Below are 18,557 nucleotides of genomic sequence, written 5' to 3'. Positions count from 1 at the left end.
CTGCTGCTTGCTGCTTGCTGCTTGAATAGATGCTGCAGTGTAAAACACAAAATGGCACATATGTCCTCTCTGTATGCATTGCAACTCTAAAGTACTTTTTCTACATTCCAATTGCATTTACTGATGAATAAACAAGCAACTCCACTCACGATGACTCTAAAGTTCAGTGATGTGTTGCTAACTTCTGACTTTTTCATCTTTGTTGATGTTTTGCAGTAGTTATCAACCATGATGTAACAATGCTGCTCATCTACCAGAGTCCACATTTTGTTAACAATGTTATTCATTCCTACTTACAATTGGATAATAACATCAATAATATGCAATGGTAATTTTTGGGGAGATTTTATAAGACACAAAAACAAATGAAAATAATAAAATGTCCTGTCTTCAAAGATGAGAAGAAAAAAAAATATTAGCTACATATTTAATATTTAATACATGCACACAACTAAAAAAGTAACTACAGGCCAACATATAACAGTAGAAGATGAGAAACACTACATACAACTTCAAATATACATTCATTTTAAAGGCCTACTGAAATGAGATGTTCTTATTTAAAGGGGGATAGCAGGTCCATTCTATGTGTCATACTTCACGATATTGCCATATTTTTGATGAAATGATTTAGTAGAGAACATCAAGGATAAAGTTCACAACTTTAGGTCGCTAATAGAAAAAGCCTTGCCTGTACCGGAAGTAGCAGACGATGTGCGCGTGACGTCACGGGTTGTAGGGCTCCACACATATTCACATTGTTTATAATGGGAGCCACCAGCAGTAAGAGCAATTTGGACTGGAAAAGCGACAATTTCCCCATTAATTTGAGCGAGGATGAAATATTTGTGAATTAGGATATTGATAGTGAAGGACTAGAATAAAAAAAAAAAATAAAAAAAAAAGCGACGCTCCGGACGGCGGCAGTGTGAGCGTTTCAGATGTAATTAGACACATATACTAGGATAATTCTGGAAGATTCCTTATCTGCTATTGTTTTAATAGTGTTTTAGTGAGTTTTTTTTAAAGATTGTAAAGACATACCTCGAGGTTGGACGGCTGCGGTGAACACGCAGTGTCTCAGAGAGAAGCCGAGGAGCCAAGCTCACAGCTGGCTTTTTTGACAGCTGCTACAAGACGACAAATAATCCACTGATGTCTCCGGTTAGATATATATCACAATTTTCCCATCCAAAAACATGCTGGTTGACGGAGAGAAAACATGTTTGCTTGACCGCTCTGTGTTAAAGCTTCACAACAAACAAAGAAACACCGGCTGTGTCTCGGTGCTAAAGACAGCTGCAATCCACCCACCGCATTATTATTTATAGTCTCCATCATTAAATGAAAAAAAATTGCAAAAGATTCAGCAACACAGATGTCCAAAATACTGTGTAAGCAGACGACTTTTAGCCGCTAGTAGTGCAACCTAATATTTCCTGACAGTCCGTGACGTCACGCATACGCGTCATCATCCCGCGGCGTTTTTAACAAGAAACTCGCGGGAAATTTAAAATTGCAATTTAATAAACTAAAAAGGCCGTATTGGCAAGTGTTGCAATGTTAATATTTCATCGGCGTGGCGCAGTGGAAGAGTGGCCGTGCGCAACCCGAGGGTCCCTGGTTCAATTCCCACCTAGTGCCAACCTTGTCACGTCCGTTGTGTCCTGAGCAAGACACTTCACCCTTGCTCCTGATGGGTGCTGGTTGGCGCCTTGCATGGCAGCTCCCTCCACCAGTGTGATAATGTGTGTGTGAATGGGTAAATGTGGAAGTAGTGTCAAAGCGCTTTGAGTACCTTGAAGGTAGAAAAGCGCTATACAAGTACAACCCATTTATCATTTATCATTTATCATTGATTTATAAACTATCAGACTGCGTGGTCGGTAGTAGTGGCTTTCAGTAGGCCTTTAAACATGCTGTGTTTTTAAAGTACTTTTAGCACAATCACTGTTTAAGTGTTTTTAAATCCCTGCAGCTTCCATGACTGTTACACACTTGTGTTTACTGACCTGATACTTATACCGGAACATCTTATTACACACAGTGCAACTAAATGGTTTCTCTCCAGTGTGTGTTCTCATGTGTGTGGACATGTCAGGCTTTCTGCAGAAACTCTTCTTACAAACAGAGCAAGTAAAAGGTTTCTCTCCAGTATGTATTCTCATGTGTGTGGTCATATGTTGCTTTGTGGAGAAACTCTTCTTACAAACAGAGCAAGTAAAAGGTTTCTCTCCAGTATGTATCCTTATGTGTGTGGTCAAGGCAGGCTTCATTGAGAAACTCTTCCTACAAACAGAGCAAGCAAAAGGTTTCTCTCCAGTGTGTGTTCTCATGTGTGTGGTCATGTGTTGCTTTATGGGGAAACTTTTCCTACAAACGGAGCAAGTAAAAGGTTTCTCTCCAGTATGTGTTCTCATGTGTGTGGTCATGAAATGTTTTCTTGAGAAACTCTTCTTACAAACAGAGCAAGTAAAAGGTTTCTCTCCAGTATGTGTTCTCATGTGTGTGGTCACGTCAAGCTTTCTGGAGAAACTCTTCCTACAAAAAGAGCAAGCAAAAGGTTTCTCTCCAGTGTGTGTTCTCATGTGTGAGGTCATTTGTTGCTTTGTGGAGAAACTCTTCTTACAAACAGAGCAAGTAAAAGGTTTCTCTCCAGTATGTATCCTTATGTGTACTGTAAAACGACTCTTCTGTCTAAATGATTTCCCACAATCAGAGCAGTCAAAGTGTTTGTTGTTAGTGTGATGTCTCGTATCACCTTTAGAATTATGTTTACTCTCCAAAGGTTTTTGGATGTGGTCACTGTGATCAGAAGAGTCTGACATCATGTGGTCCATGTCTGACTGTGGAGCAAAGATGCTGTCTGGTTCTGACTTTATATCTTCACAATGCTCTCCATCAGCTTCTGTGATGTGTTGACTTACAAGCTCCGCCCCTCTGTTCTCCTCACTTTGACAGTGATGAAGCTGTAAGGACTGAGCTTCATTTTCATCATGAAGCTGCTCTTCTTTAATGTGGGAGGGGGTCTGTAGCTCCTTCTGTCCCACACTGGAGCTCCACTCCTGCTGCTTGGAGGGAATCTCTTCATGACTCTCTGCTGACACCTGCTGGACGTCTGCAGAACATAAAACACAAATGAGGTGTTACTGTATAGAAGTTTGCAGTATTCAAACTATTCACATGTGAGCTAGGCCAAACAGACAGTGATGGGCAAGCGACCTGGAAAATGTAATAAGCTAAGCTACAAGTTACTCTCCATTAAAAGTAGCTAAGCTATTCTCAGAGAATTGTAGCAAGCTACACTACACGCTACACTGCAATAGTAGCTTGCCACATCAAAGCTACATTTAACAGCATTTCTATCTATTGGCCCACATGTATAATATCAATGTTAATGTAACTGAGAGTGTACAAATGGACCCAGTGAGGGTCAATTGCTGTTAACTACCTGTCATTCAGCTGGGGATACCTTACAACTACCTCAAGGGGTCCCCGCAATCCACTGTATGTATTTATTCATTTATTTTATTTCTACCATTCTTGAGACACCATCAAGGAAAAGTAGCTTCCGTATGAGCAGGTGTGAACAAGTTAGGACATACATCATGGTCCCAATACGGAAAACCATTGCATCTAATAGAGAATGTCTCATTTGCACCCCTGGTGGTGAAATCTATCAAAATGAGGGTGGTCCCAAAAAGGAGGAATTTTTCAAATTGACTGTGTGTCAGTTTTGAAAGTGCTCCCCTTCTGAGCAACGTATGAAATAACAAGTGTATGTAAGACATTGAAATGTGACCCTTTTGGCAAAAATTATTAAAAAATATATGTTTACACACACACACACAGAGAGAGAAAGAGATCGTAATAACATCAAATAAATAATGTATCAATCAATGATTATTTATATAGCCCTAAAACACTAGTGTCTCAAAGGGCTGCACAAACCACAACACAAACCACAACGACATCCTCGGTAGAGCCCACATAATGTAGAATAAAAACCAGTAAAAAACAAAATCCAAAAGAAATTCAAGAAAAACTTATTTTTTTCTATATTGGAATAGTATGTATATTTTATTAATGTTGTAAATATAAATCTTGATATATCTAAAAAGGGTGAACCTATAGAGGTAGGCATTTTTCAGAGGTCTCAAGAAGGTCACACATACAAGAATGTACAGTATATGTGTGTGTGTGTGTGTGTGTGTGTGTGTGTGTGTGTGTATGTGTGTGTGTGTGTGTGTGTGTGTGTATGTGTGTGTGTGTGTGTGTGTGTGTGTGTGTGTGTGTGTGTGTTGTGTACAAACCCTGTTTCCATATGAGATGGGAAATTGTGTTAGATGTAAATATAAACAGAATACAATGATTTGCAAATCATTTTCAATCCATATTCAGTTGAATATGCTACAAAGACAACATATTTGATGTTCAAACTCAAACATTTTTTTTTTTGCAAATAATCATTAACTTTAGAATTTGATGCCAGAAACACATAACAAAGAAGTTGGGAAAGGTGGCAATAAATACTGATAAAGTTGAGGAATGCTCATCAAACACTTATTTGGAACATACCACAGGTATGCAGGCTAATTGGGAACAGGTGGGTGCCATGATTGGGTATAAGTGAAGTGAAATATATTTATATAGCACTTTTCTCTAGTGACTCAAAGCACTTTACATAGTGAAACCCAATATCTAAGTTACATTTAAACCAGTGTGGGTGGCACTGGGAGCAGGTGGGAAAAGTGTCTTGCCCAAGGACACAATGGCAGTGACTAGGATGACAGAAGCGAGAATCGAACCTGCAACCCTCAAGTTGCTGGCACGGCCGCTCTACCAACCGAGCTATGCCGCCCCCGTATGAAAACAGCTTCCCAAAATATGCTCAGTCTTTCACAAGAAAGGATGGGGCGAGGTACACCCCTTTGTCCACAACTGCGTGAGCAAATAGTCAAACAGTTTAAGAACAACGTTTCTCAAAGTGCAATTGCAGGACATTTAGGGATTTCAACATCTACGCTCCATAATATCATCAAAAGATTCAGAGAATCTGAAGAAATCACTCCACGTAAGCGGCATGGCCGGAAACCAACATTGAATGACCATGACTTTCTCTCCCTCAGACGGCACTGTATCTAAAACCGACATCAATCTCTAAAGGATATCACCACATGGGCTCAGGAACACTTCCGAAAACCACTGTCACTAAATACAGTTGGTCGCTACATCTGTAAGTGCAACTTAAAGCTCTACTATGCAAAGCGGAAGCCATTTATCAACAACATCCAGAAACGCCGCCGGCTTCTCTGGGCCCGAGATCTTCTAAGATGGACTGATGCAAATTGGAAAAGTGTCCTGTGGTCTGACGAGTCCACATTTCAAATTGTTTTTGGAACTATTTAGCACGTGTTACAACAGCGTGTTTTCGTAGTAAAAGAGTGCGGGTACTTTCCTGGCCCGCCTGCAGTCCAGACCTGTCTCCCATGGAAAATGTGTGGCGCATTATGAAGCATAAAATACGACAGCGGAGACCCCGGACTGTTGAACGACTGAAGCTCTACATAAAACAAGAATAAGAAATAATTCCACTTTCAAAGCTTCAACAATTAGTTTCCTCAGTTCCCAAACGTTTATTGAGTGTTGTTAAAAGAAAAGGTGATGTAACACAGTGGTGAACATGCCCTTTCCCAACTACTTTGGCACGTGTTGCAGCCATGAAATTATAAGTTAATTATTATTTGCAAAAAAAATAAAGTTTATGAGTTTGAACATCAAATATTTTGTCTTTGTAGTGCATTCAATTGAAAATCGGTCCAATTCAAATGGAAACAGGGTTTGTATTTGTGCCCATCTTGAGATATCAACAAGGAAAAGTAATTTCCATATGAGGACTGGTGAACAAGTTAGGACATAAATCATGGTCCCAATACAGAAAACCATTGCATCTAATAAAGAGGCAAATACAAGAGTCTGTGAACATTTCTCCAAAGTCAGGATTTTTTGTTGATTTAATGTGCATAAAAATTGTACATCGACATGTGCAAAGACAGGAATATATGATAAAACAAGACGGCAGATAAAGAAGGACTAAAGAAGGACATCCCTATTCATCCCCCTCTGGTCAACATATGAAATAACAAGTCAGTCTAAATATCTGAAGTGCTCCCCCTCTGGCCAACATATGTAATAACAAGTGTAAGTAAGAAAGTGAAATGTGCCTCCTTTGGCCAAAATGTACAAAATAAATATGAAGACAGAGAAATACTTCAAAAACGTCAAGTAAATAATGAAGATTAAAAGCCAATTACAAACAAAACATTTAAATATATATATATATTCAAATTAACTAAAAGCTTACATTTTATCACACTTTAATAGTATGTTAATATTAATGTTGTAAATATAAATTGTTGTATATCTAAAAAGGGTGGTCTTAAAGAGGTAGGCCCTGTTACTTCTAATAGAGAGCCAAACACTAGATAGAGTCTGTGAACATTGCTCCAAAGTCAATATTTTTTATTGATTGAACGTGCATACAAAAGTGAACGTTGACAGGTGCAAAGGCAGCAATATATGATAAAACAAGACGGCAGCTAAGGAAGGACTTCCCTATTCATCCCCAAAAAAGACGCCAGGTGAGCAGCTGATTTGACCACTTCCAGTGCTGACGTAAGACAACCCGCGTCCCACGTGCTGTTTTTTTTAATAAAATAAGTTTGTTTCCATCAATAATCAACCATTTTGTGTGATCAGTTTAACAGTAAATAATATGCATAATTAATAATCATACACATTTACACACACAGAAAAAAGAAAAAGAATGACGGAAAAAGGAATAGGCTGAAGCCAAAGCTTATATGTGTCTTGGCACTAAGAGGGATTACCCCCAATACTTCTTAGATGGAAATAAACATAATGACAACATAAAGGAGGTAGTTAAAAGCCTTTGTAAATATTGGACCAAAATTGGAAGAAAGGATTCCGGGACCCAGTTTTAACTGAGGACTATATTAATAAATCCCAACTCCATGTTCCTCAGTAATGTGACACATGAGGAAATAGTTATAGTCGTGAAGAAATGCAAATCTAAGACTTCAACTGATAGTAATGGAATTTATATATAAAAGATAAAAAAGGTAATTGAAGAGATCTCAGGACCCTTAATGTCTATCAGTAACCTATCATCTCAAACAGGTACATTCCCAAACAAAATGAAAATAGCTATAGTTTTACCAATTTATAAGAATGGAGACAAAACACCAATTTACAAATTATAGACCCGTTTTTTTACTTCCACATTATTCTACAATCATTGAAAAACTGTTCAATAACAGATTAGAGAGTTCATAAATAAACATAGAATACTCGATGAGAGCTAATACTTCAACTTTGATGGCTTTAATTGAAATGACAGAAAAAATGACCAATGCAATAGATAATAAAAAATGTGCAGCAGCAGTGTCTATGGATCTAATTAAAGCATTTCACACAATGACTCACAATATTTTAATCAACAAATTAGAATGATATGGCATGAGATGGGTGGTCCTTAACTGGATTAGAAGTAATTTAACCAACAGGAAACAATACGTAAAGCTAGGTGAACACACTTCTACAACACTAAATATATCCTGTGGTGTACTTCAGGGATCAATACTCGGACCAAAATTGTTCAATCTTTATATAAATGACATTTGTAAAGTTACAAAACATTTCAAGTTAGTATTATTTGTGGATGATACAACAGTGTTTTGTTCAGGAGAGAACACAGAAGATAATTGTCAGAAAAATTGTGTAAATTATCAAATAATTTACACAATTATTTGAAGTTCACTGGACTTCCAGGCGGACAGATGGCAGAATCTGTCCAACTTCCACAGGAACTCTTTTAAGTATTTTTACGAACTCTTTCTTTGATCTATTTTATGGGCCCTCTTCGAACAATTTTATGGGACTTTCTTTGAAGTGTTCGGAACCGAAGGCAAAGCTGATCACGACGCTCTTCCATGAGGAAGTAGCTGTGGGAAGAAGGGGGTGAAAATCAAATAAAGAACAAGGAGAACGGTCTGGGGACAGAGTATGGTGCAGGAATGGTACAGACGGTACCAGGCTGTGTCTCTTCTCAAGCTTGAGTCCCAATTTAACTCTGTCTCTGTTTGATTACTTGTTTGTTGTCTCATTTAATAGATGTCAACAGTGTTTGAACCTGACATCTTCTTGGTCCTTCGAGGCGGATTCCAACACGTCTGACAATTCCAGCAAGAGTGAGTGAAACCAGAGACCATGGCATCCAAATCCTGATTGAGGAACTGGTTAAATTATGTTTTAGACATTTGCACTAAACCATACATCTAGGTGTTGAGTTAAGATAAAAAATGAACATAAAATACAATAAATAAGGAGACATGACAATCAAAACAACTATCAGTTAGCAATAGACAACTATTTGCTTAGAATATTGTTGAATAATAATTACAAATAAGAATAAGAAATAAGAAATATAAACAATGGGAAGAATGTAAATTCTGAGTGCAAAAGTATAGATTAAGTGGCATATAGACAGTTAAGTGAGTTTAAAATGTTACTTAAAAAAATACATGAAGTAATATGTATAAAATTTGAATTAGGAGAAAAATAGCATTGGCGTTATTAAATCATCTACATAATGAAGGATACAAAGTAAGGAAAATAAAAGTCCAATTATGCAAAACAGAAGTAAAGTATGTCGGACATTGTCTAAACAAAGATGGACGCACTATTGTGGAAAGTAGAAAAAACCCAAACAAAGAAGCAAATTAAGTAATTTTTAGGATCAACTAATTACTGTAGAAGTTAGATACCAAATTATGCTGAAATGGTAGCTCCATTAAAAAAAATAATGTAAAAAAATGTTTCAAAAATTCTGTAGAGTGGAATTCAAAAGCTGAAGCCGCATTTTGTGAAATAAAAATATAATAGTATGTATGGTTGTTACAGCAACAAAAATTGTGAAAGCTATCAAATGACCATCAAATTACTCAATGCAAGATGCAGAATTAGTAACACTAATAGAAGCATGTAAAGTAATGAAAGATCTAAAGGTCACAATATACACAGATAGCCAATACACATTTTCAACAGTGCACACATTAGCATAACACTGGAAGAATATAGGAACGTCAACAGGAAAACCTGTAAAACATGGAGAATTATTGGGAAAAAATGAGTAAAAGCAGTACAGCTACCAGCTAAAATAGCAATATGCAAATGTGCAGCACACACCAAAGGAGCAGACGCAGTGTCACTGGGAGGTGTGTTTGCTGACAGAGCAGCAAAACAAGGAACAGGAAAAAGAAATACACATTTACAATTACAAATTAGTGACATGAATAATGATATACTAAAATATATGCAACAACAAAGTACTCCAAAAGAAAAAGATAAATGAATACAAAAAAAAGAGTCACGTTGTACAAAGAATACATCTATGTATGTCCAGACAATACACTAATCGTACCAAACAATCAGTAGAAGTGGGTAGCAGTTGTGAGCCATAGGTGAACTTATGGCTCAACAGGAGGGACATGACTAGAAGTACCATACTTCCTATAGTTTAATTCATACAAAAAATAAAAAAAATGTATTCAACATCTATGCATGGATTTTATTGAACTAAATGAGAGTGAAGGAAAACATTATTGTCTGGTCATAGTAGATGCATTTTCAAAGTGGGCAGGAATATTTCCTGAAGGAAAAGCAGATGTGCTAACAGTAGCAAAAGCATTATGCAAAGAGTTAGTACAAATGTACAGTATATGAACCTTACAAGTACAACAGGACTAAGACCCTTTGAAATAATATTTGGAAGACCTTGTCAGCTCCCAAAATTTTGAAAAATCAATGAAAAGGAAACATTGGCATCCTCCAAGGGGGGAGAGAGGTTGTAAACAACTAAGACAGCAGTAAAGATAGTGGAAAGACCAAGCTGAGTACACTTAGCACATTGTAAAAAGGTCATGTAGTGGGAAAAAAAGTATTTGGGATTGTATTTGTCTTATTAAAGGGACATGTTAACTAGCACACTACAAATTCCACTGTCACAGCTGTGTCAAAGTTTGATAATAATTGGTTCCTGTTTTGGCAATTAATTTGTTCCTTATGGCAGAGCAAGTAGGAAAGGCTACACAAATTGATTGTGTTGTATGTAAAAGCCCAGACAATTGCTCAAGATGAGTCAAAAAAGGTTTGATTGAAGTAATGAGCAAAACAAAATGTACCTGTAGCTAAACAGAAGTAATGAGCAAAACAAAATGTACCTGTAGCTAAACAGACCTCCTCTCTGAGCTGCTACCTTACCGTGGTAGAGGAGTTTGCGTGTCCCAATGATCCTAGGAGCTATGATGTCTGGGGGTTTTCATGCCCCCTGGTAGGGTCTCCCAAGACAAACAGGTCCTAGGTGAGTGATCAGACAAAGAGCAGCTCAAAGACTTCTATGGAATTACAACGAAATGAACCCAGATTTCCCTCGCCCGGACGTGGGTCACCGGGGCCCCGCTCTGGAGCCAGGCCCGGAGGTGGGGCACGATGGCGAGCGCCTGGTGGTCGGGCCTGTCCCCATAGGTCCCGGCCGGGCACAGCCCAAAGAGGCAACGTGGGTCATCCCTCCAATGGGCTCACCACTCATAGGAGGGGCCATAGAGGTCGGCTGCATTGTGAGCTAGGCGGCAGCCGAAGGCAGGGCACTTGGCGGTCCGATCCTCGGCTACAGAAGCTAGCTCTTGGGACGTGGAACGTCACCTCACTGGGGGGGAAGGAGCCTGAGCTAGTGCGCGAGGTAGAGAAGTTCCGGCTAGATATAGTCGGACTCACCTCGACGCACAGCAAGGGCTCTGGAACCAGTTCTCTCGAGAGGGACTGGACCCTCTTCCACTCTGGCGTTGCCGGCAGTGAGAGGCGACGGGCTGGGGTGGCAATTCTGGTTGCCCCCCAGCTCAAAGCCTGTACGTTTGAGTTCAACCCAGTGGACGAGAGGGTAGCTTCCCTTCGCCTTCGGGTGGGGGGACGGGTCCTGACTGTTGTTTGTGCTTACGCACCAAACAGCAGTTCAGAATACCCACCCTTTTTGGGTACACTCGAGGGAGTACTGGAAAGTGCTCCTCCGGGTGATTCCCTTGTCCTACTGGGAGACTTCAACGCTCATGTTGGCAACGACAGTGAAACCTGGAGAGGCGTGATTGGGAAGAATGGTCGCCCGGATCTAAACCCGAGTGGTGTTTTGTTATTGGACTTTTGTGCTCGTCACAGTTTGTCGATAACAAACACCATGTTCAAACATAAGGGTGTCCATATGTGCACTTGGCACCAGGACACCCTAGGCCGCAGTTCCATGATCGACTTTGTAGTTGTGTCATCGGATTTGCGGCCTTATGTTTTGGACACTCGGGTGAAGAGAGGGGCGGAGCTTTCTACCGATCACCACCTGGTGGTGAGTTGGCTGCGATGGTGGGGGAGGATGCCGGACAGACCTGGCAGGCCCAAGCGCATTGTGAGGGTCTGCTGGGAACGTCTGGCAGAGTCTCCTGTCAGAGAGAGTTTCAATTCACACCTCCGGGAGAACTTTGAACATGTCACGAGGGAGGTGCGGGACATTGAGTCCGAGTGGACCATGTTCCGAACCTCTATTGTCGAGGCGGCTGATTGGAGCTGTGGCCGCAAGGTTGTTGGTGCCTGTCGTGGCGGTAATCCCAGAACCCGTTGGTGGACACCAGCAGTGAGGGATGCCGTCAAGCTGAAGAAGGAGTCCTATCGGGTTCTTTTGGCTCATAGGACTCCGGAGGCAGTGGACGGGTACCGACGGGCCAAGCGGTGTGCAGCTTTAGCGGTCGCGGAGGCAAAAACTCGGACATGGGAAGAGTTCGGGGAAGCCATGGAAAACGACTTCCGGACGGCTTCGAAGCGATTCTGGACCACCATACGGCGCCTCAGGAAGGGGAAGCAGTGCACTATCAACACCGTGTATGGTGCGGATGGTGTTCTGCTGACTTCGACTGCGGATGTTGTGGATCGGTGGAGGGAATACTTCGAAGACCTCCTCAATCCCACCAACACGTCTTTCTTTGAGGAAGCGGTGCCTGGGGAATCTGTAGTGGACTCTCCTATTTCTGGGGCTGAGGTCGCTGAGGTAGTTAAAAAGCTCCTCGGCGGCAAGGCCCCGGGGGTGGATGAGATCCGCCCGGAGTTCCTTAAGGCTCTGGATGCTGTGGGGCTGTCTTGGTTGACAAGACTCTGCAGCATCGCGTGGACATCGGGGGCGGTACCTCTGGATTGGCAGACCGGGGTGGTGGTCCCTCTCTTTAAGAAGGGGGACCGGAGGGTGTGTTCCAACTATCGTGGGATCACACTCCTCAGCCTTCCCGGTAAGGTTTATTCAGGTGTACTGGAGAGGAGGCTTCGCCGGATAGTCGAACCTCGGATTCAGGAGGAACAGTGTGGTTTTCGTCCTGGTCGTGGAACTGTGGACCAGCTCTATACTCTCGGCAGGGTTCTTGAGGGTGCATGGGAGTTTGCCCAACCAGTCTACATGTGCTTTGTGGACTTGGAGAAGGCATTCGACCGTGTCCCTCGGGAAGTCCTGTGGGGAGTGCTCAGAGAGTATGGGGTATCGGAATGTCTTATTGTGGCAGTCAGCTCCCTGTATGATCAGTGTCAGAGCTTGGTCCGCATTGCTGGCAGTAAGTCGGACACGTTTCCAGTGAAGGTTGGACTCCGCCAAGGCTGTCCTTTGTCACCGATTCTGTTCATAACTTTTATGGACAGAATTTCTAGGCGCAGTCAAGGCGTTGAGGGGTTCCGGTTTGGTGGCCACGGGATTAGGTCTCTGCTTTTTGCAGATGATGTAGTCCTGATGGCTTCATCTGGCCGGGATCTTCAGCTCTCACTGGATCGGTTCGCAGCCGAGTGTGAAGCGACCGGAATGAGAATCAGCACCTCCAAGTCCGAGTCCATGGTTCTCGCCCGGAAAAGGGTGGAGTGCCATCTCCGGGTTGGGGAGGAGACCCTGCCCCAAGTGGAGGAGTTCAAGTACCTAGGAGTCTTGTTCACGAGTGGGGGAAGAGTGGATCGTGAGATCGACAGGCGGATCGGTGCGGCGTCTTCAGTAATGCGGACGTTGTATCGATCCGTTGTGGTGAAGAAGGAGCTGAGCCGGAAGGCAAAGCTCTCAATTTACCGGTCGATCTACGTTCCCATCCTCACCTATGGTCATGAGCTTTGGGTCATGACCGAAAGGATAAGATCACGGGTACAAGCGGCCGAAATGAGTTTCCTCCGCCGGGTGGCGGGGCTCTCCCTTAGAGATAGGGTGAGAAGCTCTGCCATCCGGGAGGAGCTCAACGTAAAGCCGCTGCTCCTCCACATCGAGAGGAGCCAGATGAGGTGGTTCGGGCATCTGGTCAGGATGCCACCCGAACGCCTCCCTAGGGATGTGTTTAGGGCACGTCCAGCTGGTAGGAGGCCACGAGGAAGACCCAGGACACGTTGGAAAGACTATGTCTCCCAGCTGGCCTGGGAACGCCTCGGGATCCCCCGGGAAGAGCTAGACGAAGTGGCTGGAGATAGGGAAGTCTGGGCTTCCCTGCTTAGGCTGCTGCCCCCGCGACCCGACCTCGGATAAGCGGAAGATGATGGATGGATGGATGGCTAAACAGACAAAACACAAACTAATATTTGATAAATATGTAAAAAAATAAAATAAAATTTAAAAATAAGCTAAGTATACCTGCATTGACACGTACAACAGTTAGGAAACTTATCATAAGATAACTGCTTACACATAGCAAATGTATGAATATTTGTACAAGGATTGTTAACATATCTGAACAGTTTTGATACCTGAACATTGGAAAATAACTAGACATGATGTAAACTGGCAAAGTGTTTTAGATCTAACTTGATCGATCCAATGGATGTCCAAATAAGTGTATCTGACGACTATAAATTGGTAAATTAAGTTGTAGCTGGATTTGAATCCTCCGTCTACTGGTGGTGTACGATTAACAAGAATGTTGATAGAATAAACTACGTCTACTAGAACGTAGAGGGATTAGAAAATTACACAGGCCGACTTAAAGCCGTCGCTGATCAACTCGTCGCCACCTTCCTTATGGCTTTTCAAAACCGTATAACGCTAGACATGTTGTTAGTGGAAAAAGGGGGCGTGTGCACAATATTTGGTGAACAGTGTTGCATGTTCATACCAAACTACACTGATGCAGAAAGTAGCCTGACCAAAGCACTGGAAGGCCTGCACACCCTTAACGGTAAGATTAAAAAGTACTCTGGCATAGATACATCTATGTGGGAGGGGTGGTTGGACGTGTTTGGCAAATACAAGTCTTTGATATTTAGTATCTATGGCCGTGTTCAACAAGACTGACGTTGTGTGGATTTTGTTATATTTCCTGTCTGTGTTCTCTGCTTAACCGTCTTGATTACCACAGCGATTAGCCCAGCAGACGATAAAGCTGTTCAGACGCACTTTCTGGCGGACGACAGAGAAGATGAATCTGACGACGAGAATACCTACCTGGATGGTGTTCCTGATTTATTTCCAGAAATGTCATAATAAATTAAAAAATACCGGACAATTCTGCAAACTTCATGGCTGGCTCACATCGTGGTCACTCCGTGATCACTTACGACCGCCAGACACTTCTGGATGTGTATAGATCGGGCCATTTTGGACTGATAGACGCGTGCTTGCTAGACCTGCTAGCTAGCACGGGAATACTTCACCGGCTACATCCAGCGGCCTGTGAAGCAGGGGAGTATAGTAGCAGCGGAGGCCGTCAACGGAGCAGACGCCAGTGGTGTGATCGGAAACGCGGATGCCGAGCGGGGCTAAAAACAAAGCTAAAGGCCCACAGAACACCACTTCCCTCCATCCTGAAGCAGGATTTAAATGGAAGATACGAGACTACTGGTCTAGGTAAGGAGTCAGTTAAATTAGAACAAGTTTTTTCTGCTTTGATTGTTTCAGAGTTAGACATGCGTTCTACTGAGGTGGAAAACTATGATGCGTCCAGTTTATCAAAGCACCAAACAAACAATCGGAAAATTCCCGTCGTATCAATTCCTAGATATGGTCGTAATTATACTAAATGCACTGAGCATAATAAACACAACATTATTAATATTACGACTACAGATAATTTGATCAAAAATTCCCTAAAACAGCCAATTACCTATAATATAGGTTTTTTAAACATAAAATCATTGTCTCACAAAACGTTGTTAATTAATGAGGTCATCAGAGACAACCATCTTAACGTCATCGGTCTCAGCGAAACCTGGCTTAAGCCAGTCAACTTTTTTGCGCTAAATGAGGCATCTCCTCCTAACTATACATATGCGCATATTGCCCGTCCCCTTAAAAGGGGTGAGGGGGTCGCACTAATATACAACGTAAACTTTAACCTTAGTCCTAACATAAATAATGAATATAAATCGTTTGAGGTGCTTACTATGAGGTTTGTCACACCGCTGCCTCTATTCCTGGCTGTTATCTACCGCCCCCCAGGGCCCTATTCGGACTTTATCAATGAATTCTCAGAGTTCGTTGCTGATCTAGTGACGCACGGCGATAATATAACTATAATGGGGGACTTTAATATCCGTAGGAATACCCCATCGGACCCACCGTGCGTAGCGCTCCAGACTATAATTGATAGCTGTGGTCTTACACAAATAATAAATAAACCCACGCATTGCAACGGTAATACGATAGACCTAGTGCTTGTCAGGGTTATCACCGTTTCCAAAGTTACGATACTCCCGTGTACTAAACTATTGTCCGAACATTACCTTATAAAGTTCGAGATTCAGACGCATGTTCGGCAAACTAATAATAATAATAACTGCTATAGCAGCCGCAACATTAATACGGCCACAACGACAACTCTTACTGACCTACTGCCCTCGGTAATGGCACCATTCCCAAAGTATGTGGGCTCTATTGATAACCTCACTAACAACTTTAACGACGCCCTGCGTGAAACCATTGATATCATAGCACCACTAAAGTTAAAAAAGGCTCCAAATAGCCTACCCCGTGGTTTACAGAAGAAACTAGAGCTCAGAAATTATTATGTAGAAAGCTGGAATGCAAATGGCGCATGACTAAACTTGAGGTGCACCATCAAGCATGGAGTGATAGTTTAATAACTTATAAACGCATGCTTACCTTAGCTAAATCTAAATATTACTAGAATCTCATCCACCTTAATGAAAACAATCCTACATTTTTGTTTAGTACGGTAATAATAATAATAATGGATTAGATTTATATCGCACTTTTCTATTGTTAGATAGTCAAAGCGCTCACAGAGAAGTGGTAACCCATCATTCATTCGCACCTGGTGGTGGTAAGCTACATCAGTAGCCACAGCTGCCCTGGGGTAGACTGACGGAAACGTGGCTGCCAGTTTGCGCCCACAGCCCCTCCGACCACCACCAATCATTCATTCATCATTCATTCACCAGTGTGAGCTGCACCGGGGGCAAGGGTGAAGTGTCCTGCCCAAGGACACAACGGCAGCGATTTGGATGGTAATAGGTGGGAAACGTACCTGAAATCCTCAGGATTCTGGCAAGTCCGCTCTACCCACTACGCCATGCCGCATCGCTAACCCAACAAGGGACTCCTTCCAGTAGCTCCACCCACTCAGCTGATGACTTTATGCTATTCTCTAATAAGAAAATTGAAGTCATTAGAAAGGAGATTAAAGACAATGTGTCCCAGCTACAACTGGGTTATAGTAACACAGATACGATTGTATATACGGCGGATACTGCAAATATCCAAAATAGTTTCTCTCGTTTTGAGGAAGTAACATTAGAGGACTTGTTACAACGTCTAAATGGAATTAAACAAACGCCATGTTTACTTGACCCACTTCCTGGGAAACTGATCAAGGAGCTTTTTGTATTATTAGGTCCATCAGTGCTAAATATTATAAACGTATCACTTTCCTCGGGCACTGTTCCCCTAGCATTCAAAAAGGCGGTTATTCATCCTCTCCTTAAAAGACCTAACCTCGAAACTGACCTCATGGTAAACGACCGACTGGTGTCTCACCTTCCCTTTATTTCAAAAATCCTCGAAAAAATTGTGGCAGAGCAGCTAAATGAAAACTTAGCGTTTAACAACCTGTGTGAAATCTTTCAATCCGGTTTCAGGGCAAATCCCTCTACTGAGACAGCCCTCATAAAAATTACTAATGATCTATTGCTAAAGATGGATTCTGATGCGTCATCTATGTTGCTGCTCCTTGATCTTAGCGCTGCTTTCCATACCGTCGATCATAATATTTTATTAGAACGTATCAAAACACGAATTGGTATGTCAGACTTAGCCCTGTCTTGGTTTAACTCTTATCTTACTGATAGGATGCAGTGCGTCTCCCATAACAATGTGACCTCGGACTACGTTAAGGTAACGTGTGGAGTTCCCCAGGGTTCGGTCCTTGGCCCTGCACTCTTCAGCATCTACATGCTGCCGCTAGGGGACATCATACGCAAATACGGTGTTAGCTTTCACTGTTATGCTGATGACACCCAACTCTACATGCCCCTAAAGCTGACCAACACGCCGGATTGTAGTCAGCTGGAGGCGTGTCTTAATGAAATTAAACAATGGATGTCCGCTAACTTTTTGCAACTCAACGCCAAAAAAAACAGAAATGCTGATTATCGGTCCTGCTAGACACTGACCTTTATTTAATAATATAACTTTAACATTTGACAACCAAACAATTAAACAAGGCGACTCGGTAAAGAATCTGGGTGTTATCTTCGACCCAACTCTCTCCTTTGAGTCACACATTAAAAGTGTTACTAAAACGGCCTTCTTTCATCTCCGTAATATCGCTAAAATTCGCTCCACTCTGTCCACTAAAGACGCTGAGATCATTATCCATGCGTTTGTTACGTCTCGCCTCGATTACTGTAACGTATTATTTTCGGGTCTCCCCATGTCTAGCATTAAAAGATTACAGTTGGTACAAAATGTGGCTGTTAGACTTTTGACAAGAACAAGAAAGTTTGATTATATTACGATATACTGTATGTACCTTTATATACATATATACATTCATATATATACCTATACTGGCTCACCTGCACTGGCTTCCTGTGCACTTAAGATGTGACTTTAAGGTTTTACTACTTATGTATAAAATACTACACGGTCTAGCTCCATTATATCTTGCCGATTGTATTGTACCATATGTCCCGGCAAGAAATCTGCGTTCAAAGGACTCCGGCTTATTAGTGATTCCCAAAACCCAAAAAAAGTCTGCGGGCTATAGAGCATTTTCAATTCGGGCTCCAGTACTCTGGAATGCCCTCCCGGTAACAGTTCGAGATGCCACCTCAGTAAAAGCATTTAAGTCTCACCTTAAAACTAATTTGTATACTCTAGCCTTTAAATAGACTCCCTTTTTGGACCAGTTGATCTGCCGTTTGTTTTCTTTTTCTCCTATGTCCCACTTTCCCTTGTAGAGGGGGTCTGGTCC

The 18,557-nt window shown here is 41.9% G+C and overlaps 2 protein-coding genes across 2 annotated transcripts in view; one reads left to right on the top strand and one right to left on the bottom strand.

Moving 5' to 3' along the window:
• LOC133546752 (gastrula zinc finger protein XlCGF57.1-like) overlaps positions 1-18,557 on the top strand; it is a 732,377-nt gene that overhangs the window by 284,220 nt on the left and 429,600 nt on the right. The window lies entirely within an intron of this gene.
• Positions 1,884-16,922, bottom strand: LOC133546770 (gastrula zinc finger protein XlCGF7.1-like). Its single transcript, XM_061892598.1, has 2 exons — positions 16,918-16,922; positions 1,884-2,697 (listed from the first exon to the last, which is right to left on the bottom strand). The coding sequence occupies exons 1-2, from the start codon at positions 16,920-16,922 to the stop codon at positions 1,965-1,967; spliced, it is 738 nt and encodes a 245-aa protein (XP_061748582.1). The 3' UTR covers positions 1,884-1,964.

The sequence above is a fragment of the Nerophis ophidion genome, unplaced genomic scaffold, assembly GCF_033978795.1.
Source record: "Nerophis ophidion isolate RoL-2023_Sa unplaced genomic scaffold, RoL_Noph_v1.0 HiC_scaffold_42, whole genome shotgun sequence".
In the NCBI taxonomy this organism is placed as follows: Eukaryota; Metazoa; Chordata; class Actinopteri; order Syngnathiformes; family Syngnathidae; genus Nerophis; species Nerophis ophidion.
The sequence above is the reverse complement of the archived record's forward strand: the minus strand, read 5'-3'. Positions and strand labels throughout refer to the sequence as shown.